Raw genomic sequence first — 25,836 nt, 5'->3', positions numbered from 1 at the left:
CATGCACCTCGTCAGATGGATTAACAGTTTTTTTTACCTTTTACGTCAAACACGTGACATGAAGCCAGTCTGGAAAAGTATAGTGTCATCCTAATTGTCTTTGCAAGAAGTCCTGACAAGTTTGGTTTGCTGAACGCAATGTTTTTTTCTGATCATCTTTATTTGAACGGGTTTGGTCTTTGACGAGACAAGTAACAGCTAAACAGTTAAACACCACGTGTAATATGTGACTATCTCCTAATTAGCTTCACCATGGAGGTTTGTTTGTTTTATTGGTTTGTTGGCTGGTTGGTTTGGGATTTCACCAAAACTTGGATGGAGGACGGGTCTCGGTCCAGAGTAGACCACAGCTTTTGGTAATCTCTGGAATTTTCTCCTGCCTTTCTGGAACATTATGAGATGGCGTTTTGGTATTTTTTAAATTGTGTGTCAGGATATAACACATGGATTCTGATTAAAAAAAACCGTCAGGCTTATTTAGGTGGCTGTTGTCTGAGTGAGTACAATTTCATGCAGACCCTTGTACATTTCCAAATATAGCACATCTGAATACGTCTCATTTGAGAATGGATCAGGCTTGATTGAATTAAAGGGGCTGTTGGGCCTGTTGAGTCATCTACTGAGTACCACTCTAGTTTTTGGTGTGTATTTCAACCTGTGCTGACTCTACGCAGTATACATAGCATAAAATGCAATTATCTAATGTTTCTTTTTTTTCTCACATTAAATTAATATTTCTTTTTAAAAACACAGATTAGAGCAAATAACACAAAACTGAACTAAAATTAATAGGACACCAATTTACACCGTGAGCAAGAGCTCGTGGCGAGAAAAAAAAAAACTGCCTTTTAGCTTTACAAAGTTTGCAGAAGTAACCCTGACAATGTCATCAGGGTCATCTCGGCTCGGGCTTGAGACCAACAGGGAGCAGGCTGGAGCTGTAGGGATTAAAAGAAGGAAGGAAAAGGTCCAATGAAAGAGGCCGTTTAGCTACATGTTAGGAAACGTCAGCTCCAGTACTAAGGACTTCATGAAGTCTATCTCTGAGACTTCCATTTGAAAGACAAACTCACCTGTGTGCGCCTTTAAAATCCAAATACACAACACATTATCAATGAACCAGTGTACACATTTCCACCCGTATGTGATCCCTGCCTTGTGTCTCCTTCCTGTAGCCAGCACAGTATCAGACACTGATCTCTGTGAGCAGCCTGATAAGCGACCATGCTATAGGATATTGAAAATTAAAGATCATAAGCACATCCTGCCTTGAGGCCAGTTTGACAAATACCATAAACATGTCTTACTTTAAGGATCTAGTGGCTCATCATAGGTGCTATTACATGGAGCTGGTAACAGTCGGTGATATGGAACAACTAGTGTGCCACCTCCTCACAGCTGCTTTGTAATTGGAGTCGGAGGTGTAAGAGTGCCAGGGAAAGTGGGTTGCCCTCAGGTCATTGGGGTGTCAGAGTTGGGATGAATGATAATAACCAATCCCCCTTTTAGCTAACAAGAAATCAGCGAAAGATCTCATCAGGACCTTGTGCGAGACGAGAAATGTGCATCAGAGGCTGTGCTCCGTCTGTGGGCCGATCGCTCTCTATGCAGAACAGTGAGTACGACTTGGCACTGGAGACCGCCGCTTAAGCCTCCCCTGTGTTAACCAAGAACGCCCTTGATTAACTCATCGCTTCTGAATCCACATCCATCCTGCTCATTTTTTTTGACTTTTTAATAATCCGAGTAACGAAAGATCATGTGTCCTCTGCTGCTCAGAAAGCAGATTCAGTGGAGCAAAAGCTCAGAGCTGTTTGTGCGGTGTGTTGTACTCTGACCAACAATGATCACTGCTCAGCGTGAGTCAAAGAAGTTTGGATAAAAAAAAGGTGCACAAACCGTGAACTCAGCCAGTGATAACCATCAGAATTCAACAGCCTCTAATACAAATATGAATCAATGAGGGTTTCAGAGATGCACCTTATTTCTGTTGAAAGACCAGCCCTCATAAAGTCCTCGCACCAGTGATCCCCACTAGAAACATTTCTCAAGTACTTTCAAGTGCCTGCTGCTTTTTTATTTTCAGTATGTGTCAAGTGTGACCTGACTGGATGACCCTGGATCAGGATCAATATCATGCTTTTGGCCACAAATGGGTGACATGAACAAGAGCTTTGAAGGGACCACTGATGACTGACCGACCACTGACCAGAAAAGTACCATAACTCAACCCTGTATGTCCCGAGGATGGGGTACTGTCAGGATACCGTGGATAATCAGTATTGTTGTAAAAAGGGATGAGGCAACAACAAAAACTGGACTTCTAGCTGAGTTTTGAAATCAGCTTGATTAAAATGCCTTTCAAATATACCACACAGTCACACATTTCTAGCTAGCGACAGCTAACACCTGTGCAGTAGTAGTTTTAGGCAAATTTAAAATCAAATGCCAGACGAGTTCCTGAATTTCAGCTTTCTCCGGCTAGTAGACATTTTTGCTGGCATCTGTATAAATGACCTTTCTTTTTCTTCTCCCTTTGATGCTTGTATCATTTCTACAGCCCAGAATCTCATGGGCAAGGCTCAGCACTCATCCTTGCTTCCAATCTACCCCTGTGGCCACTTGTGGTATTGCAGCAGAAATTGTTGAAAATCTGTAAAACTGTTGACATCAAGAACTGCAAACAAGGTCGATTGTGACTCTTTCTGTTATTTGTTTTTGATCCCTGGAGGTGTAATAATTGTAAGACTTCCAGTAAGATGAGAAAAAATACGTGACATCATCACAGTGTAAAGTCTATGGGCTGAGAGCTAACTCAAGGGCAGGGTCGGCGGGGAAACTCTACCGCACATATTCAGTGATCCACATAACGGGGTGTAAACAAGGAAACCAGAAAAAACGTTTGTGGCGTATGCGCTAAGCAAGCAATTCCCTTTGGTTTGAATGGGCGCCATCGTGCCATCTGATATCTAGCTATTATATAACTCTTAGTCCTGCCTGCCATTTTACATAAGTTTGTTACAAGAGATCTTTTATAATGGCGGTCTGTTGGGAAAATGCTTTTTGGGCTGCAGGAAAATCTTCGCTTCAATACCGTGAGTGGCCACTTTGCAAACCTGGAAGCAAGGCCTCGCGGCGCCCTCGTGGTAGGGACTTCGGAGTACTTCCTGTGGCCATATTATACCATAAGAAACCACCATAAGAATAGTAGTTTGCGCTTCATTAACGATACTCAGTGAGTTCAGCAGTTATTGTTTTGCGATCATGACAAAACAACATTCATCTCCTTGGGACCACATCACAGTGGATCGCGACATGTGAAGTGATATATTCATGACAGTGTGTGAAAAATGAGAACGTTGTCCTCACTGGTGTAAGTCAAAGTCCTGAGGATCGGGATGTCTTTTTTTTAGAGGTAAAAACACATTACGGAGTATCGCCGGCCTCCAAAAAGGAGCTGGCAATAGTAGTTAAGTGCAGAGCCCGTACCCGGCATGCCTTTCCCCATCTTCCCCCCTTCTCTCCTCATGTTTCTGAGGTCAGTAAACAAGAAGTGTGTGTTTCCCTTTAAGGAGCCCCCACCGTTTGCACAGCGGAGGGAGGAGGAGCGGGCCTGCGGAACAGCGGCTGAGGAGGGGAAAAAAAAAAAAAAAAAAAAAAAAAATCCAACAGAGGACGGTTTCAAGTCCCCCCAATAGAAACTGTGCCTGATTTGTGGCCAATGTTGGAGATGTAAAAAAAAAAAAAAAAAAAAAAAAAAAAAAAAAAAGAAGAGAAAGAGAGGGAGGGAGAGGAGAGAGAAGGAGGGAGGAGGGAGGGAGGGAGGGGAGGAGGAGGAGAAGTAGGGGAGGGGAGGGGAGGGGAGGAGGAGGAGGGGGGGAGGAAAAACACTAAAGGGGTAGCTATGGAGATGGAGCGTTTTCCTGGCTGCTTTCTTTGACAGGTGTTGAGTGGGGCAAAAGTCTTAAAACAGAATCCAGCATGTACGCCAAAGGTAAAGGAGCTGTCGTCCCGTCCGATAGCCAAGCGAGAGAAAAGTAAGTGGATTACGCGCCTTTTGCATGTGAGAGTTTACCTGCTTTTTGGTCGTGCGGGGCGAGGGGGGCAGAGGAGGGGAGCCCAACTTTCTAAACTAGGTACTGTAATTTAAAAGGAGTGTACCGGACTAAAAAGTGCGCTCCTCCGTGCGCTTTTTCCTCTCCCCCACCACCGCCACCACCACCTCCTCCTCCTCCTCCACCTCCTCCCCTCTCCTCACCTCCGGCCACCTTTTAGAGGTGCGTCTCTTAAACTTTTCCTCCATTTATTTTTGGTTTTAAAATTTCCACCTCTTGTTTGCACTTCTTTTTTTTTTTTGCACGGGATGTCTTCGCGATACTGAGTGTTTTCTCCGCGCTCCTTCTCCTTCTTATCCTGCAGCCTCTCCGATCAGACGTGTGTGTGTGTTGGTGTGTACGTGTGTGTTTTGTTTTTATCATTTTACGCGCTGCACAGTTAAAACTAGAGGAAGCGCATTTTTTTTTTCGTGCCATTTTGTTGGATGTAGCGTGTTTTCTGGATGGTGTGTGTGTGCGATCGTCCCTGTGCGGACCAGGGGCTGCTGCCTGTCCGCTCGCCTCCTCTGAACTTTACGGAGGCTGAGCTGCTGGATGGTCGCGTTTATTGTGTTAGTTTGTCTTTATATTTGAAGAGGCAGAGAGGGATCGGCAGCTTTTTTTCCCCTTTTTTTTTTATTATTATTTTTTTGCTCGGGTTATTCTCGTGCGTAAAAACCGGGCGCAAGAAAAAAAAAAAAAAAACCTCGAAGGGAAGGGGGGAGCGACGAAGGGGAAAAGTTTTGTCCCATTCAGCAGTCACACAGCGGTGGTGAACTTTTTTTTTTTTTTTTTTTTTTTGTAAAGCATCCACTCAACACGGAGCAGAGTCGCGAACGTGAAGCTGTAATTTGTGCAGAAGCAGACTACTTTTATTTATTTATTTTATTTACGACACGATTAACAGATGATTGGAGGGTCGCGTCATTCTTCTTCATTGTGTCTGGAAATATTGCGAAAAAAAGAAAAATCAGTGTGTGTGTGTGTGTGTTTTTTCTCATGAACGCGGTGCAATCCCACCCTGCTTTGTGCTTAATTTAATCCACCTTGTATGCATATTTTCACATTAGAGTTCATGCTTTGGAATAAAAACATGAATCGCCAGTGTAACTTTTTTTTTTTTTTTTTTTTAAATGCCCCTCTCTCTCAGACTGCTCCTCACGCTCTTTATGTCGATGCTGCCTGGGATATTTTCCACATTGGGGGGTGGTGGAGGTGGGGGGGGGGCCCATTCACAAAAGATTTGGACCTTTTCTTTTGCATCCACTTCAGATCAGTGCAGTCTTGTATCACCATGAGCTATTTTTAAGCAGCAAACAAGTCTGAGGGGTTAGAGGAGTGAGCGAGGGATCCCTGCTGAGATGCGATTGTAATCTAAAAACACTGTCAGGTCCTGAGAGGCTGGGCTTGCTACACAGCACCTCATACATCTGTAATAGAAACTAAATTTCTTTAGAGACTCTCTTGTATGTGTATGTGTGTGTGTGTTTTTGATGCATTGCTGTGTCGTATTCAATTGATTAAGCTTTCTAGAGATGTGGCTCGCTTATGTGCTTAGTGTCAGCTTCCTCGAATCCTACTTTGTACACTTGTGGTGCCACGAGCGTTTAATTTCACTCTGAATTCGCATCAGATTATTGGAAAATTGAGCAGCTCCTCATGTATGTGTGTTTGTGTGTGCGTGTGTGTGTGAATCCTAAATGAAAACAGTCCCATGTGGTTTTATGAACAGCAGGCAGAGTGACCTTTGAACCAGCATATGATGCTTTAATATTGCATATGAAGCACCAGCAGACGTTGGGGCTGCTTCTACACCTGTTTGTGTGCTCCAGCGTCATTACTCTATTTACACAAATGGATCATTTAAAAGCTGCCCCCCCCCCCCCTTTCTTTTTTTTTTTCCTTCTCTTTTCTTTTTAGAGACAGTTTTTAGTTGCACTTGCTTGTTCAGGGAGTGTGGATTATGTTGCATGTGTTATTGGGAGTGAAATCAGTGCAGAGGCAGCGTGTGTTTCAAATGATAGTGTAGGAGGAGGATTAATAATTTAACTCGTGAGAAATACAAGTCTTTTGAGGACTGGGGCTGATGAATGCTTCTGTCTTAAGGCTCCCGTTGTGAATAACAAAAATATGGAACGTGTTGATTTTTTTCTGTTTGGTGTGCTGTGGCAGAAAACTCCACGTTGAACACCGTCGTCTTCCTCGTGTGTGTGTGTGTGTGTGTGTGTGTGTGTGTGTGTAGGTGTGACGTCCAGACATAATGGACGACGCTTGCCCTCTCCCCTCACCTGTCTTGTCACCCTAACCTGCCCTGCAGGGCCAACACATGTTTCCTTGTAAATGTGGAGCTCACAACAGCTGCCTCAATGCATCACCGAATTAGCTCATATTCATATATACATATTCATATGGCTCTTTACATATTCAGATACTTAAAAAAAAAAAGAAAGAAAAAAAAGAGAAAGAGGGAGCCCCGCGTGGACTCGTGTGTGATTAAAGCAGGTACAGTGTGACAGAGGATCACAGCTGCAGCTCTCGCTCAGTGGATTGATTGTAAAGTCACACACTTATCTGATTAAATAAACTATAAATGAATGTTGTATTGTGCATTTATCTGAGGTTGGAATCACGTTAGGTCGGCCGTTTGATAACGTTACTGTATATCAGATCAGTAATCAAATACGTTGGTGGCCCTTCTGCCCACGTCCTCACAGCGATCCTCATTTCTGTGACGTGGGCCTGTTTGAGCTTCTTATTCTTTTCATTCAGACACAAAAACACGTCGAGGGAAAGAGTAGAGACTGAGAGTAGAGACGTGAGAGAGAAAAGTAAAAGTCTTTTCCCTGTGTAGCTGATGGCAGTCAAACAGTAGAGTGTGGGAAGGACAAGGAAGAAGTTGCACAGGTGAACAGCTACAGATGAGAGTTTCTGGATTTTTACGCGCTGCTTCCTTGTTTACTTCCTGCAGCAACCTGAGCCGCTGTGAGCGTTCTTCAGAATCGTGTCGTGCCATTGAATTCCTAAACTGTTCCAAGCACGTGAGAGTTGATTTTGTGACGTCACACGCGTTTGGCCGTCAGATGTCGTTTTAGAGTGTCGTCAAGTTGCCGAAGGATTTGAGGGAAACTAGATTAGCGTCTGAAGGCCGTCAAAATAAACAGTAACAACCTTTGTAGTGTTTTTTACACCACTGTCTCCTTTAAAGGTGCACTATGTGGTTTTTGGAAAATCCAAACACAGAATCATTAACATTAGGACATTAATGAGCTTATAACTGAACAAACAAGGTGTCCTCCGAGCACAATAAGGTGGCTCCTTCAAAGAACGGCATGAAACTGTGCGACACAGTTTGTTCATGCAGTCGTGAAAATGGATCTTTGAAGATTTTTTAAGTTAAACAGTTACTGTGTGTGCTGCAATCTGTCGACTTTAGTAAGGTGTTAGATTTGGTGCAGCTGTTGCGTGTAGTTTGGTGCATACAGGTGTGCAGCGGTCGGCTCTAAAACCTAAAAAAAAAAAAAAAAAAACGTGATTAGAAAAAGGAAGAAAACACTCCTCCATAGTGCAACACATCCTCCTGAATCATCCAGCTATCATCCACCTGAGCAGCGTAAAGTAGTTCTGAGGTTTGGTACACAAAACGCTCCAATTTACAGGCTCAAGTGCGCATTTAAGTGCGTTTGCGACAGCGTGCACAAAGATGCGTGTGTGCGGCACATGTATCTATTTCCTTTTAAAGCCCTGGATTTCAAGACTGGAATCCAGACAGTGTGTTCAGAAATACAGCGTGAAGGAAAACGATCACATGTAGGTTTCACACTCGTATGGATTCCTCCACACAGCCAAGGCCTCAACGCACAAATGGATCTCAGCAGCCTGACATCGCTGTCTTGACATCACAGGAAGCAGGCTCCGGGGAGTGTTTACTCCATACATCCTTGACAAACATTATTGTGATCAGGCCTTCGGTAAAAAAGGGAACCAAGCTAATAATGATGATAAGAAAGAAAGGTAGACGGAGAACTGACGGCCTTGCAACCAAAGAAATTTTGTTGAATTTATTTGAACAGCAACTCCAATATTAATGTCACCTCATTATTTAGTGACTGCAACCTCTTTGAAATACGCACTGATGAATCCGGCATCTTAATTAACGGTGCCATTCACAAAAAAATTTAATAGCTTGATCAAACATCTCATTTTTTTAAAAGCACGCTCTTAGTTTCTAAAACGATCCGGCTCCATGCGTGTTCCCTAATCCTCATGTTTGTTTACAGACATTTTTTGTGCGATTTCAAGTGTGTCTGGATTTGTTTGGGAAACCAACTGCAGCTTCAAGAACTTCAAGTTAATCAGTTTGTTTTGAACATGGGGTTCTTTACATCCCCCACTCCTCCTCTGGCTCCTCCCACCTATTTACATGCAGTTTAATAGGGATCTTCAGGTCTGAATGCATGGTTTTGATTCTACACAGATGGCTCTGCCATCTGCATTTTAGCCTTTTGAAGGAAGCATAAAGAGCTGCGCACCAACATAGGCAGAAACACTGCACTAAAAGTAAAGAAACCCTTGATTTACCCTCGGCACCCTTTGGCTGACTGTGCTTCATTCAGATATGTCAACAGTCAATTAATGCTGCCTTTCGTCAGCTGCTCTGGGTGCATCCGCACAAATTTGTTAGTTTTCTCACTTGAAATAAAGGAGACAGTATAAATATTGAGGCTACGTGCCTGAAGTTGTTAATCAGTTTGGCAACAGAGTTCACTGAAGAGAAGCGTGTCTGTCGTTTATCAGCAGAGGAAAGCATCTGAACAGAGGACAGGTACAGAAGACTCCATGTGTTTCTATAGGTAAAGACTCTTAACACAGAAGACAAATGGTTCTATCTCAAGCTTTTTTTTTTGCAAACTGCGTCATGTTATTGTGCTAGTTAAACTCTGTCAGCCATGCCAATATAATCTCTCATCACAAATCTATATAAATTTTGCTCAGACAGTTCAGCTGTGGTTCAGGTGGGTCTGTCCACAGGTAACGTCACAGAGTTGACATGCAGCTGGTGGAAAGTGTGCAGAGGAACTGTGTGTGTGTGTGTGTGTGTGTATGTGTGGATGCTTGTGCATGTGTGTGTGTGTGTGTGTGTGTGTGTGTGTGTGGATTAACCCATGGCTAAAGCTACGCGTGTTTACACGCCTATTGACACTGATTTGTTTTGACAAAGGAACTGCCATAACAAAGCCAAGCAAATATAAACAGTGTGTGCAGTGGGAATAAGCTTTAGTGAAACAGCTTCACAGTATCACAGGTGTCTCACACACACACACACACACACACATCCAGCCTCTCCTTCACCTCCAAGTGATACATCAATGTGTTCACCACTACAGTGTCACATCTATGCTGGCTGCTTATATTTATTGTTATCCCAGTTTGTGTTACATTCCGTGAGCCACAGGACATATCAATTATGAATCTGAGAGTTTTTATTATTCTCCGAAAGGCATCGATTAGATATGAAAGCAGATGCAACTGCTGCTTAATCCTCCTCCATCACTTCCTCCATGCATACCTCACCTCGCCCTGCCCCTACTCCCGCTCCCGCTGCTGAATTATTGAAACGAAGACATGGAAGTTAATTTGCTAACTGTCTGTGCTTTAGCTGGCTAAACTCAGCTGAGATGCCCTTGTCTCTGGAGGCGAGCGAAGGAAAAGGGAAGGCTGCATGGGGCAGCCCGGGGCTAAATGTCAGGTGTGTTTCCTGGGGACGTGGCAGTGGGAGAGATCTCCTTGATGTGTGGACATGGAGCAAAGTGCTTTTCTGGCAGCGCGAGGTTAAGCTCAGAAGAGGTGGAGTAGATTTTAGTTTGTTTCTTCATGTTGGAAAAACTGCTGCAGATGATCTTGTTGCTTCAGGAGCGTGAGAAACAGACAAACGCCAGCTTCATATCACAAAGCGGGATTTCCCATTAGCAGTCAAAGCAAAGGTCGAATGTTCCTCCTCCCACTGAGGCTGTTCTGCTGTTTCCCATCTCGCCGTCCGCATCAGCATCCTTTATTGTTAAATTTCATCTTTCAGTCCGGACGGCGTCGGACGAGGGAGGAGAGAGTGAAATGCGTGGCAGGAGAAACGCGAGATGTCGAGGCGACGTGCGCGGTTGTGGTTTGTCTTGTAAGCATCTCATCTTTTATTCCTGAGTGACATGTGTAGCGGCGTGCAGGGCTCGCCGAGGAAAGGAATTCAGGTTTGCAGAATCCACAGAGGGAAAAGGTGAGGCCCTGACCTTCAGTTTCCCTCTGACACAGCTCTCCTGTACAGCGCACCCACACACCCCCACATCTCCTTTATCTACCTGGCCTTCCTCGGGCTCTGCTCCATCAGCTTGCAAAAAAAAAAAAAAAAAGTCTCCTCCTCAGCCGAGTTACACTTACTGCTTCTGACAGAGTAACAAAAGGTGTCCCCTGAAGCCTGGATTGAATGAGTGTTTTTAAATAATGCATTGCAGCCGGAGCAGGTGCCCATCGCTGGGGCATAGAGCCCCTCAGATCACACCGGGCTCTGCCATGAAAATTTCATTGCCGCAGTGCTCATGGGAATCTCTGTTCGATCCTGTACAGTGCGGACGGCGTTGTAGAGGAGCTGACGCCCGCCGCCGGGTATTTCACACTGCAAAGAGGGTCTCGTTTTTGTTTTTTTTTAACTTTCACACCAGTGGACACTTCGCTTCGCGCAGAACGTGGAAAAATTAAACACGACCTACACTGTTCAGGCTGAAGTAACAAAAACAGCGTCAGCATTACAGTGGAAAAACACACACACACACACTCCAAAATCAAGAAAAAAGACTACGCTGATAACCTCGAGCCCATTAAAAAACATACTCGGTGGTGTCATTTCCACTGTGCCACTCACAGGTTGATACAAAAACACTTGTAAATGTGTCCTCTGACTAACATCATCCAGATGAGAGAAGAGAGGACATGATGCTGATATCTTAGTTGGTTACTCGCAGCTATTATGGTGCATGAGCAGTGGCCAGATATTCTGTATGGGATGCCTGTTGTCTTGGTGATTGCCCCTCGAGCAAGAGGCTTTACCTACTGCTGGAGGTTTTTTGTGGGCCGCACCTCACGGATGAACTAAGGAGAGCTGGATGCACGTTTGAAGAAGCCCCCCCCGTCATGACTCTGTGTTGTTTTGGTTATACTGAGCGTTCTGGGTGTGGACGGCCCTTCAAGGCCCTGTTTAAGCTGAGACCTGTTGTTGACAGTGTAGACTCGCATCGGGAAAAAGTCGAGCAAATCGTCCTGCAGCTCCCGGGGGCCGTTGCTGATGGAAAAACCGGTATGACTGCGGTGTTTGTGCTGAAAAGTTGAGAGTATCTGAACTTTTACGTGCGTCTAAAAACTGCTAGATTAATGTGACACGGAGGAGCACTTTGGGCCGAGACTCCATGTTTCATTGACGGTTAATGCTCTCCCTGAAAACACACTAAAATCGAACGTCAATCATAGATAACAAAGAAATGGGCAGTGCTCTTTAAGCATCATTCAGTGGGAATCTATTAAGTAAACTAAGTGTCGTTTTATTAGATTTCGCTACAGTGTCATCATGACAAGAAACAATGTTGCCGAAATTTGTTACTTGCTACAGTGATATAAATGTATATAAATGCTGCAAATGGTATCCACTTGTATTGTGTCCTTGGTTGAAGGAGCTTGGATTTCACTGGGCCTCCCACTTCTCGTCCATCCGAGGTGTAAATAGAAGCCTCTGAACTGAACAGACCACAGAGCACTTTTGTTGCGTGCGTTTTTCAGGCAACACGTAATTAACTGTGATAGACTTGTTCCTGAACACAACACCGATCAGTTTCGCCTAACAATACCAAGGCGGTCACTCCGTTTGAGATCAATATTAAACATTTACAACAAGCAGTTTGCTCCGTCTCGTGACTCATGCGTCTCACAGTCCCCTTTTTTTCTACTTGGTTGCGACGCCTCTTCACAGGAACGCCGACCACCGCTCCGTCACCGCACATCCGTGAATGAAAACTCCGTCCAACTGTAACTCCTTTGTGTTTAGACAGCGTGTTTACACTACGTATCTGAAAACAGGTGTTGATACAGTTGTTATCTGATGTAAGAGCGAGAAATAAAAGAGCTGATAGCATTGAGTATCGAAATGCTAGTTGAAACTGGTTTGGACCAGCTGTAGTGGATCATTTTCTTCTTAGCTTGTTGTCTGTGATTCTGCGATATCTTTGAGAAGATAGAGATTCAGGTTGTTCAACTCCGACCCGGCTCATTATTGATTCATTCAGTATCATTCAGCACCAGCCCAAACACCATAACTCTGTGTCTGCTCCGGCCTTGACGCATGTGAGCCGCATGAAAAACAAGACACCTGCCGCACATAAAAGCCCCTCCGCTCTATTCCAGACCCGGAGACAATTGCATGCAGATGATTTCAGGCTGTGATGTCTGTCGAGGCTTCTCTGCGTTCTGGTTAAAATACCGAGTTGCTTAGAGGGGCGAAAGGTTGATTTTATCCCGGGACTGTCAGAGTGAAAGGTTCACGTGCAGTCCGATGATGAGCGGCCAACGTGATGAACATCTGATACGTTCACGATGAGTTTGTTGTGGAAATGAAAGCAGACGGCGTTGCTGCTGTTTTGACTGTGATGTTGAGTCAGCCGTCGAGAGGAAGACGGTAATGATCTGGCCTCTGGTGGAAAACAGGCCTTTGTTCAGTCTGACTGTAGATTGGCGTAGTTCAACATTCAGGAAATACGCTTGTTTTCCAACTTGTTGAGGGTTAGATGAGAAGATCAATAACAATTTCATATCTGTACGTGAATAATGAAAGGTGCAGCTAGGCGATGGTTAGCTTAGCTTAGCATAAAGACTGGAGTCAGGGGGGAAGGGGCTAGCCTGGCACCTCTCAGGCTCACTATTTAGGAAAAAAATATTCTTTGTATAATTCTTATAAAAACCAAAGTACAAAAAACAACACATTGTGCTTTTATGAACGATTAAAGGTTGGACCATTTTTTGTGCTAGGAGCAGGGATTTTTTTAAAATCCAGACTTTTACACATCACTCAAACTGAGTGCTTTCTCTGATTTTCAAAGTTCAGATGTGTTTAATTCTTTGCCACAAAGGAGTACAAATTTGCAGGATTTGAACATTTAAGTCAATTTAAGAAACCATTAGTATGATTAGATACAGTGTCAAGTGTTTCTAGTTCTTCACACGACTGAAACGTTGCAAGCTTGCAAATAGAGCACAGTTGCAATATGTCACTATATTTACTGTAACAGACTTCTGGTGGTGAGTGATCCCACTGTGTATCAACTGTCAGCCCTTTTCTACTTGTCACAGCTTCAGCACCCTCATATTTGAGCCGTAATTAGGTCTAATGGACCAAACCAGAGCTAAAATGTGAATGTTGAACTTTGCTCTTGTCAGGATGCATGAATGAAGTCCAGTCTGATGCTCTTATGCTATACGTGCTGTATATAAGCAAGGAGTCTTTGTTCTCCCCATGAAATTATTTTTTCCAACTTACAAATAAGGCATATTTCTCCTTTCAACTACGGTTTCTACCATTACTTTGTGTGTTAAATAAGGGCGATTTTAGAAGGAAAGTGTAAATATCGAGATACACTGTGTGTTGTTTAGCATCAAGAGTTGAGGCTTGACAAAGACTTGTCAATATATCATATCAAATATCATAGTGCTTCGTTTCTTTGAGTTCTTTCATTAACAGATATGAATCACGGTCATTATCCCCCCCTTAAACTGAACACACACTCGGGCATCAACGTGTGTGTGTGAAACCTAAAAATAAGAACGCCCAACGAGAAGCGTGGTGACATCTGAGAGTCCGGCTTCAGCCACGTCTCAGGATATTTTTCGTCTCCTCTGTCCATGTTTCTCTCAGCGTCCACGCTGTTATGTGTTCAGCCTGCGCGCCTCAACAGCAGAGTTCCTGAAACCACAGGGATATGGCCGCGTGCCACGGAGGCTCTTTAGCTCAGAGCTGCGGAGCTTTGCATCGCACATTTACAACCCCTCCACGGCGTATATGATCTTCGTACTGTAAAATCTTGTTTATCCGGGCTCCATCTAAAATGACACAGAGATGATTTTCTGCCAATTGTGCACATTTGTTGGACTTAAGTTTATGGGCCAGTTGGAGCGAGACAAGTGTGACACATTTAGGGATGAGGCGAGAGTGTGAGCTTGTTTGTTCATTTTGAAATCCCTTTTCAGATGAGAGAATGTAAAAGATGTGATTCCTTAACGCTGACTTCCCCCTCTCTCTGTCTCTCTGTCTCTGTCTTGCAGGTTAGCTTTATATGTGTACGAGTATTTGCTGCATGTCGGCGCACAGAAATCCGCACAGACCTTCCTGTCAGAGGTAAGACGTTCTTTCAGTTCCACTTCCTGTGCCGTGTGATTCCCCCTCTATTGTATGACCAGGGATGGAATTCGCATTATGAGCTGCTCTGGGTTCAGGCGGCTGTTGAGCAGTGAAGCTGTAAAGGACAGCAATGTTCTTTTGCCTGTTTGTTAATTTGGGACAATGTAAACATGATATCTGTTGGGGCTACTTAATATGATTGCCCGCCTTTCGTTATTAGCTCTAATTTGTAATCATAAAGTCTGTATAATTAGGGCAGTTTGACATATTGTAAGCATGCGCGCCGTCGCTCCCTTTCAGCCAGGAGCAAAGCCAGGCCAAGTTAAATCAAATGTGCCTTTAATATTTGAAACCATTCCAAACATAACCATTCGTCCGACGTCTGCTGGACTTATTAGTCTCATATTAGGGCCCCTGAGCTGTTGAAGAGGTGAGGTCTCTAATGTGGTGCATCCTCTTCCTTAATGGACATCCTTCCTGCTAATGGTCCCGCGTCCAGGCCGTCTCCTGTGCAACACCTCGCCCGGCCACTGGCTTTATTCAGCCTCCACTTAATACTCTCCCCGACACTGAGAGGGCTCCGCCGGCAGGCGAAGTCAGGTCTATAAAGCTCGACTTTAATGCTCACATCTTTTATTTGTCATTTATCCAGGTGAGCGCAGTAACAGTTCACCTGTAATATATAGCGCTATTACAGAATGGAACACTTCAAACCCGTGAGTGAAACAAATATCAGAGCTGCTTTTAACAGAAGAGTAAAACAGTACTTGGATATTAATGACCGATGACTCAACTCGCTGGTTGATTACTGATTTGATGATGGATCTTTGAAAGCTTTTGTTACATTGCTGTATATAATGCATATAACTGTGGAGTAAAACATGTGATTTCTGTCTTGGACCCCAGGAAGATTAGCTGTATTAACTCATGGGGAAACTAATAAACTAATAAACATGTATGCTGTTGCACCCAAGTAAACCACCCAAGTGAGCTGCACATTTTCAACAAGCAGTTCAACCGATCACTTCTAACAGTGCCAGCAGTCTCCTGAGTGAGATGGTTGAGAAGGTAAAATTAGATTTTCTACCAATTTCTAACAACCCTGATTCCACAAAAGTTAACACATTGTGTAAACGTGAATGAGAAAGAAAGCAACATTTTGTGAAGGATTTCAGTTGAACACAGTATAAATACGAGATAGTTCAAACTGATTAACTTTGTTGCCATTTGTGGGAATTGCTATTTTTTTTATTGGATTTTCTGTCAGCACACACTCATGAATGTGATGCCTACAACAGACAAAGTGAGAAGAACCAAAGTGTGCCAACTGTTTTGGAGTCAGATTGTAAAAACTCATGCAAAGGATTAAAGGAATAGTTTGACATCTTGCAAAAAATGTATGTGTCAAAGCAGATAGAAATGATGCCAGGCTGCCGACCCGGTTTATTCTTTTTTATTATTACTTTTACATGAAACAGTCCAAACACTGATGGTGTCATTTCTTTGTGGTCATTACACTGTGCAATCAACATTTATTTCCTAACCGTAGATTAAAACAAAAAACTCATCTTTTGCCACTTCAAGCATAAAAAAAAATAAAAGTTGTCTTTATGCTAAGCTATGCTAACCACTACCTACATTTCTCATCTAACTCTAGGCAAGAAAGAAAATAAGAATGTTTCCCTGAAATGTAAAATTCAGTGGGCTGGACCTACAGTAGTGCTGAAGAGCTACTATGTGGTATGACTGTTTTTAAAACATCCGCCTGTTTTACTTGTGCCTGCGCTCTAAAACAAGCTGTAAAAGAACTGCCACCATCGACGTCAGATGATCATTTCAACGCAGAGGTTATAGAGGTTTCAGAAGAGAAGTAAATTCAAAAGAAAAAGTAGAGAACCAAACCTAAAATCAGCCTCTCTGAATTGTGGATGTATCAATCAAATGCATTTAGAAGAAGATTTGCTGTTGCGTATAGCGAGCGGGCAGGCAGCAGGGCGGGCACGGGCCGCTGGAGGCCGTCCCAGCTGCCAACAAACACGAGTGGACATCTAAAATATGATGTAAAGATGTGGAAGCAGCACAGAGAGATTAAGTGGTCGGGCCGCAGCGAGCCTCGCTCATTCCAGAGCCCTCGTGGCTGAATCTTCTCCCAGAGATTGAGTGTTATTGGTGAGCTGCTGGAAAGGGGGTGAAGTTCTGGGTCGCAGGCAACCGGAGGCAGACACACACAGACCCACGCACACTTACACGGCCCCAAACAGGAATTAAAACAACATCTACGCAGACAGGGATTAAAACAACACACGCGCAGACACACACACACACACACACACAAACAATCCATGTCCACAAGGCACGCACGCTAAGACTGCTAAGTCAATTTGACGCCAGTTGTCTCAAATGTTGTGCCTGCAACAGCGTATTGCTTAATGAGTTTGTTTATTTCAGCCGCAGCGCCACTCGCGTTGAGTTGTCTTATATGGTCAGAATCAGTGTGTTTGGATTAGATTAACAGTAATGGGCGCATATCTGAGCAAACATGGCAGATTGACCTTCGACCTTTTCCCCCTTCACGCAGGTTTAGCAGGAGGCTTTGAGTGTTGATTCTCAAGAGTGTGTGAAGAAAAACATGATTTATTATCTGCATCGCTCAGTGTTCAGCCACCGTGTTAGCACACGCATTCAGAGTTCTCCAGATCGTTCTTCAGGCACACAAAAAAACCTGATCACCCTCCACGGCCTTTGATTTCTCCTTCTGTGTCCTCACTGTCTAGAGAGTCTCCTTGTTCTCCACTTATTTCTCCTGATTATGAGAAGAAAACGAGCCAGTGAAGAAAAAAATATTTTTCAACATTTTGACAACACGTGCAGACGGGCTGCAGATCGTTCACAACACGACAAAACAGACGTGTGAAAGTTGATTCTTGACTTTGTAAACTGTGATGAAAAAAACACCTCGAAAGGCTGTTCTGGAGAGTAAGCGAACAAGTGGACAGTTATTTTCATTTTGGATTAATCTGCCAGTTTATCTTAATTTATCTAATAATTATTTTGTCTGTATCAGAAAATAATATGAAAAAAGTCAATTATAATTTCCCATAACTCAAGGCGATGTGTTGATATAGCTTGTTTTTATTTCATTTTTTTAAAAATCTGATAGTCTTAAATCCAAAGAGATGCAGTTTAGAACAACAAGTCCCAAAGAAAAGCATCAAAGCTTAATACAGCGGTTTTAGTGTCATTCTAAAACAGATTTGACAAATTACGGACTTCAGGGTGCCAAATAAAAGCTGCTGTCGACATATTAGCTCACTTCAGCATGAACGCAGAGTGGGGGTCACCAGCAAAACCGGAGGGTCCGGCTCTCTGTGTGGTCACGAGCAGACAGGACTGCTCCTTTATGGAGTTCAAAAGTCCTGATTAGATAAAGTGGACAGGGATACCAGAAAATGTATTTTAGCAATACATTTATTTATTTGACTAAAACCCAAATAGATGCACTTTAGTGGAATAACTCGCAAAGACATGTTCAGAATCTTAATGCGAAAAATGACTAAAAACGAGTTTCAGAGTACCATTAACGTCAGAGTAAAGTCTTCAGTGACGTCTGAATCATGCAGGTCCGTATCGTCATTTCGCAACACATTGGACGAGTTATCGGCTTCGGGATGTCATGATAAATGTATCCCGTAAACTTCGGCTGGGTCGTAACGTTCCTCGCGTTGCGTATGATTTCCCGCGTCTCTATTCGTCACTATGTTCTGTGTTCACCGTGTGTTGTCTCGTGTCGCTGAAACATTGAAAATGTTTTTCTTGCAACATCCATGTATCTCACAGTCTCTTAACACACACACACTCAGACAAACACACAGAAATATTTCAGCAGATAAGGGACTTCTATTCTCACAGGTAGACTGAAGGAACACACACACACACACACACACACACACACACACACACACACACCTGCTCAGTGCCATCTAATGAGAGCGCTATCACCTGCACTCTCCTGCCTCAATTAGCCTCTGTTCCTCTTCAGTGAGGAGCGCGAGCACACACACACACACACACACACATACAAACACCCACATTTATAGTATATACACACTACGCCTCTGTCCCCGAGAGGACTTTGCCACTCTCTGCTCTCCTGCACAGTGCAGCACTCAGCTCTTTAGCAGCATTAAATCAACAGGCCCAACCCGCATACGGCACATCACATCACTGTAAACTGCACGGGGGAAATCTATAGAATAGACACTTCAAGAGAAATCTGGATCTATTTTTGACATTTATGCGTATATATGTAGAGAAAACTCTTCAGCTCGTCACGCTGCCCTCACAGACTCTGGTGAATCAGGTGTGTTTGCAGCAGGTGCGTGTGTTTGTGTGTGCAGAGTCATGTCAGCAGGAGTGTGTGAAGTGTGTGTGTGTGCGTGTTGGTGTGTGCGTGTGAAGCAGGCAGCAGGTCCGTTATCTCTCACTTGGATCTTATCTCGGTGTCCAGATACAGGCAGGAGCTCCGCCGGTCTGTGAGGGCAGTGGAGAGGGCCGCCGCCTCAAGACAGTCACAGTTTCTTATCCACAGACGCGCTCGCTGCACTGCACTCCACTGCGCTGCCAGTTGGCCTATTTCTTCTGCCTGACAGTCGCTCTGCCTGTCCAGAGTTGGAAGGACAGTTGAGCGAAATGATTACATTATGCATAAAACATGCTGCAGTGTCTAATTCTTCATCTCCCTCTCCTCTGTCTTCTCCCTCCGTTCCCACTTCCCTCTTCCTTCTCAGATCCGATGGGAGAAGAACATCACACTTGGGGAACCTCCAGGATTTTTACACTCATGGTGGTGGTATGTATACGTCGCTCCTCTTGCTCTTTCTTTCTTGACCACACACACACACACACACACACACACGCACGCACGCACATGTACAATCACACAGATGTTATTTCAACAGCTCACATTCATACAGTAGAAGTACTCTTGATGGTCTGAAAGAATGTGCAGGGTTGGAGAGGGACAGTAATTGCAGGGAATGCTAAGTGCATCATCTCACACATGTTTAAGTGCTGTACTTCTGGCAGCCCTCTGATTGACAAGTGAGCTAACTTGCCTTGCTCTGTTATTTGAACTGAACTCTTCTTTTCCTTTTATTCCTCACATCGAAGTGTGCATCTTCCAATCAGAGTCAGAGCTGCATTTTGTTGAAGTCTGACAATAAAGTTTTGCAGCGACAGTTTTTCCGAGATGCTTTGGAGGGTTTAAATGGGAACAAAATGTAACTTCAAATATGAGGGAAAGAAATGTGAAAACAAGTTGTTTCCTGCTTGTTATGAGTAAAAAAGATAAGTGAAGATTGTCTATAAACAAGTGTCCCATATCTCGCTGAAATGCTACTGAAATGCTGTCAAATTTTGCCACAAATTCAGTTAGTCACACTGTGGATTTCAAGTCGAGCACCCATTTTAAAGCACGTATCCAGTGAGATTTTGTCAATTTAGTACCATCGAAAGTATGCCGAATCAGCCATTTGCAGTCCTTGTTTGTGGTGTACCCATGAATGTACAGACAGCTTATCACTGTATTACTTTGATACTGTAGGAAAGTTAAAAACTGATCAATCTCTGGGAACCTCTGCGCTGCTGTTTTTGTATAGTTACTAACCAGATTTAAGGATGTTAAATTTGCAAAGAACATCAGATATAATGACAGTCTCAGAAAGTGTTGGTCACGCTGAATCTATGTAGTAGAGCAGTAAATATATGTACCATGAGCGTGTCTTAATGTTTGTCTGAGTTTGGAACTTGAGTCACAGCTTCTGCTCCTGCAGCTGCGAACCGTGTTGGTGCCAGATCAACAAGACAGCTAACTTTCTGTTGTTTTTACAGTATTGGCATGCTCCCGTCCCTTTGCGCTTCCACTTCTGTCCTGTCACGCCTGCCCCGACTCTAAACCTCCACTCCATCATCAAGATTTGAAGATTTTTTTTTTTTATCCCGATGCTCCATTTAACAGAACAAGGCTCTGACGTGGGTCGCTCCTCTTTAAACAAATCCGTCAGATCTCCTAATGCTAGATAAATAGAGGACGGTGTTTTCTATCTGGCCTGAAGAACAGGGTCAATGGGCTTAGCGCCTGACATGTGCGCTGCTAGCTCACTGTTTGAATTAGAGGGAAAAGGGAACACCCCGAACACAGCATTTCCCACCTTCCAGTAGAGAGCCCAAGAGCTCGAAAAAATCCAAATTTAATGCAAAGAGAGAAGCAGACAGGCAGTCAGGGGGAAGCCGTGCAGCTGGAGAGGATGCAGACAAAGAATCAAGCAGGCAAACAGGCCGGGAGGTTGAGAGGCTGAATCCTCAGCAAGGCAGCACGAGAGGCAAAGAGAGCCAGGATAAGAGCTTTGACAGGGCCCGCTTTGTTTGTCATTCATGCTATCCTGCTCATCCCCAAAGCCCCCTGGCCGGCCCTGTGTAATAAACCCGGACATGCGGCTTGATTCATTCATCCTCTCTGGCCCCAGTGTGTGTTGTAATTGTGCGGCCTGTTGGCACGGTTCATAATGGTCCTTAAAGAGCCTGGCTTCTCTCAACCTGACAGCTCTCAATTGGACAGCTACCAGTAATACTGACAGAATGACATACACAAACATACAGCGCGGCTTAAGTTTGCTCTCGCCTCTGCCCGAACCAATAAGAGGGCTCAGGGAGATTGGCCCAGTGTGTGTGGTGTGTGTGGTGTGTGTGTGAGAGAGAGAGTGAGAGAGGGAATAGCAAGGGAAACTGAGCGCTCGTAGTTTGTGTTCCGACTGTATTGATATATTTCAGCACAGTGTGGGAGATGACCTAGCGTGTGTGTGTGTGTGTGTGTGTGTGTGTGTGTGTGTGTGTGTGTGTGTGTGTGTGTGTGTGTGTGTGTGTGTGTGTGTGTGTGTGTGTGTGTGTGTGTGCCAGAGAGCAGTTGGAGAGTCGGCTGATGATTAGCCAGGCTGAGCAGGGCAGGGCTCCAGTGTAGTATGACCTAGCTGAGGGGCGTCTGTCTGGGCCACGCAGCACGTGGACAGTCACTCGCTGGGGGTGGGGTCCGGGGGTCGGCTGCTGGTGGGGGGAGGGGGGAGTCCCCTGTCCACCTCCACCCAGCAAACTCCCCCGCCACCAACCTCCAGCCTCTCCCCAAAACAAAAGCTCCAGATGGTAGGAAAGCCACCAACCTCCCTCATCCCTCACCCTTCGCTCCCCCTCCCTCAACCTTTGTCTGGAGGCCTGTCCCTTTGTTTGCGGAAGAGAGACCCCCGAATGGATTAACTCTTTGCATTCCAGCCTCTTTTGTGTTAAACAGCCAAATCTAAGACCCCGACCCCGCCGCCACCCCAGCCCCGCCCCCGTTGTCCCCTCCACGGCACCTTACTGGGGTTTTCTTCCCTCCTGTCTCTGCTCCTGGTTCCTGTAGGACGACGTTGGTGGGAGGTGGGGGGGGGAGGCTGGCAGCGGGGGTCACTCATCCACATCTGTTGTTATGGGTGGAAGGATAAAGAAAGGGCTCAGCGAGGGCTGCAGGTGTTGATTGTGTCATTAGCTCCTTCTCTATTGGCTGCTGCTAGTTGTCTCCTCCTTATCCCAAAATCGATGGCTTTAACCAGTTTTCACTGGATGGCCACTAAATCCTCAATACACACCTCCTCCTACACACACACACACACACACACACACACACACACACACACACACACACACACACACACACACACCCAACACAAAACACCTCAGCACAACAGCCATATGTAGCGGGATGATCTGTGTGTGTAGCCTCTTGCTGACATTCATGTTTTGTGAGGAACAGAGAAAACAGTCTCTCTGCTCCTCAACGTCTCAAACTTTTCTCTGTAAACACAGAGACAACTTCCTCCACCACATTCTCCTTTTACTTCCGTCGCATGTTTCAGATCCTCAGCCTTGTGGTTGCGGCTCCGTCGCTGGCAGTAACATCTAAATAAAATCCAATATTAGCACTAATACAGTCAATTCTGCTAATTTAAAAGCAGCCAGACACTGTTTGCATCTGGCTTCACTTGCTGACAAACTGCTGCAAGTGTGTAACCAAACAAAAAAGGCTAATTAAAGCGAATTAGCTAGTGGCAATGGGCGATTTGAACGGGGATGAGCGGAGAATGCCACCCGCCTTGTTAACCTTCCATCCCCCTCGGTAGCAGAGGGAGTGTAGGGGCAGACGGGTTGTTTAGCTGAATTTGTTCTAGTCTACCTGATTCATCTGTGCTTTATCTGACTGAGGGCTGTACAAGGTAGGATCTATAGCCCTGACCAAAACTCTGAAACCAAAGGAATGAAAAGAGTTCTGTAGTCACAGTAAAGTGAAACAAACCAGTCCATCCTGCTTGTAAACAAACATATATCCCCTGCTGGCTGTTGGTCCCTGCAAGATGTGGGTGAATGGATCAGCGGTCTCACTGGGGAGTGATGCAGCATGTTCAAGTCTCATCCAAACCCAGCAGAAATATGTCCACTAAGATATCAGATCAGGTTGTGAGACCTGAAGAGAAGGTACAAGGCTTGCCCTGGTAGTCAGCGTTTGTCAGTGTTACAGATGTCACACCTTCACTGTTTGTTTTTTTTTTAGTATTCAGACAGATGCTGCAGTCAGAAAATCAAGATGTCTGCTCCACACAGCAGCAACACCAGCAGCAGAGTCACGACACAGAGTCGCAGGAATCGGATTTAACTCATACCGCGACGATAGTGAAGGAGAGTGGGCTTTTGTGCGACTTTTTGGCAAATACTTTGGATTTAAAACCAATGATAACGTGGATGATGAGGTTAATAAGGAAGAAAGGGTTGGTTACCTCACTGAGAGGTAAACTGGACCTTTAATTTATCACTTTTTAACACTTGAGTGTAGGAATATCGTCCACCTGTGCATGTGAATATCCATCAGCGCTCACACAACTTGATCGTGTTGCCGGTTCCTCAGTCAGGCCGTCGCTCCCCGTGCGATGACAGTCGCTGTAATTATTAGCCACAGTCCAAAGGGAGTGTTCCTGATTTACATGGCGCTGTGATGTTGTTTCCTCCTGCTCGCTGAATGCATTGCTGCTGCCAGGAGAATAGCTGGTACTTGAGTCAAGGTAATAAAGACAACTGGAAGGCTTGTGTTTCCCCGCCTCCACTCTTTGATTGCAGCATTTTGTCCCATTAGGAAGAGCCTGTTCTGATAAGAGGAGGAGACGGCACGGTCGGCTCTCTCTAACTTTGTTCCGTTGGACTCTCTTTCTTTCACCCGTGCTCTGTCTGCCTCCTTATCGCCATCTGTCTCCATCTCTGTCTTCATTTCTATGGATATTTCTCTCTCTCTCTCTCACTTACTCACTGACTGACTGACTAAAGACGCACACAGGATTATCATGTCGACCTGCCACCACCAGCAGCCTTGTGTGTCTGTCTTGCTGTGTCTTTGTTTACTCTCCTTATTATAATGGAAAGGCACATTGTAACCACCGGCTTTGTCAGACCACAGTTAATTGCAAATAATTATCGTGATGGCATTTAATTTTAGTAATTGTCTTCTTCTGGACGGCTGGACGCTAATCCCTTCCTCCTCTGTTCTGGATACAAAGTGTGTGTTTGCGCAAGTGTTTTGTGTGCCGACAGTGCCGGCTCATATTTTTATAGTCTTGTGTCTCATTTGAATTTATTGGAAAAAAAAAGAAAAAAAAAAGAAGGGAGTTTGCATGACCCCGAGCTGCAATTTGAATCTTCTCCCGTGACTCTTCAAAGTAAGAGTGGTTAAAGTTCCCTTCCATACGGAGTTGTGTTGCGGCTCTACTACCCATAATACCATAAAGAGCTTCCCATGATGAGATGATTAGATTGAAATGATTAGATAATTGGATAGAAAATGTACTATTACAGAGTACAAGATTTCTTGCAGATTGCTGGTGCTAATTAACTGTGAATGTTGACTTCCCAGATAATTTCTAAAGATTAGTGTCTCTGAAAAGGAAGCGACAACAACTATGACATGGGCTTTTCCTTTTAAATGTGGGTGGGATTGTCAAATCGGAGCTAACAATGGCACCATCCAGACTTTGCCTGGCCCCAGTCCCAGTGACACATGAGATGCTATAGTAGATGGAAAGGGATTTTTTTTTTCTCCTCTTGATTGCACCCTGACTGGTCTCTTCACAAAATCCACCTTCCATTAGCACGACGTTAGAGTCATTTTTCTTGCTAATCTAACACATTTTCACACCTTTCAGCTCCTTTTCTTCCCGTTCCAACTCACGTATCCTCGTGTCAACCACCTAAAATAATATCAGAATAATGAAAGTCTCGGTTTCTGCGTTTAGTCTCGTCCACCAGCGATCCAGCGTCAGATTATGCAGAGGCAGAATGAAATTTCTCTGCGCGGCCCAGACAGATGCAGGTCAGCTGCTCAAATCGCAATATATTTCCAGACTTCGCAGGCCGCGAGATGTTAGATCACCTTTCCCCCTACTCCCGTGCCCGTACCTGGTTGTGTCTTCGCGGTAACAAACTGTAACCCGCGTCCCGTTTCATTTCCCCGAGAGCTGATTGGATTTGCGATGGTCGCGCCTTTTTCACCGCGGCCCGTGTCTGACGGAGCAGCAATCTCCTTAACACCAAACCGATAGATATGATAATGTACGCCGGCTTTATTGTCGAGTGACAGAAGGGCAGCACGACACACACACACACCATATGTGTTCACCACTGTCTCTGCACAGGCCCTCTCTGTTCCTTCAGCGCCCTCCTTGTCTGGAGGGGACCCCAGTACTCGCTGGGCGCCTCGGGGCAGTCACTCTGTCTTTTAATCTTTAAATACTACTCACATTTCTGCTGCTGTTCTCATGCTTTGATGCTCGGGTTGAAATGCTTTGTTTGTCGTTCTTTTTATTTTTTATTTTGGAAACCTTATGTTGCACTCACAGAAAAGAACACAAGTGAAGGTGCAGATCATTGATCAACGCCGGTTTGTAATAACCGTGCTCAGGAGCTAATAACACTAAAGCGTGAAAATCAAACATCTTGTTCAATGGAAGATGACAACATGTGACAGGGTGCGATTCTCTGACGGTTATGGCCGATCAGCTAATATTTCCTGCTCCATTTCACAGTCTGTCATATCAAGTGTCACAGCTGCTCCCAACATCAGCACAAAGAATGCATCTAACAGTTTATTTGCACCCTTAAACGACAGCAAGAATTTGTGCTCATGACTTCAGCAGTTTCTGTCTCTCTTTTTTTTTTTTTATACGCTGTCCATGAAATCAATATCTTGAAGAA

General features: G+C 44.6%; 1 protein-coding gene across 3 annotated transcripts in view; it reads left to right on the top strand.

The window, feature by feature from the left end:
- Positions 1-3,981: 3,981 nt before the first annotated feature.
- ssbp4 (single stranded DNA binding protein 4) overlaps positions 3,982-25,836 on the top strand; it is an 88,033-nt gene continuing 66,178 nt past the window's right edge. For 2 of the 3 annotated variants that reach the window (XM_037113754.1, XM_037113755.1), the window contains exons 1-3: positions 3,982-4,037; positions 14,442-14,514; positions 19,305-19,366. In XM_037113754.1, coding sequence (XP_036969649.1) covers positions 3,982-4,037; positions 14,442-14,514; positions 19,305-19,366 — 191 coding nt within the window. Of the gene's footprint in view, positions 4,038-14,441; positions 14,515-18,629; positions 18,878-19,304; positions 19,367-25,836 lie in introns of those variants that run through there. The other variant, XM_037113756.1, reaches the window with a different exon arrangement.

The sequence above is a fragment of the Acanthopagrus latus genome, chromosome 11 (genome assembly GCF_904848185.1).
Source record: "Acanthopagrus latus isolate v.2019 chromosome 11, fAcaLat1.1, whole genome shotgun sequence".
Taxonomy (NCBI): Eukaryota; Metazoa; Chordata; class Actinopteri; order Spariformes; family Sparidae; genus Acanthopagrus; species Acanthopagrus latus.
This window is presented reverse-complemented; position numbering and strand designations above follow the sequence as displayed.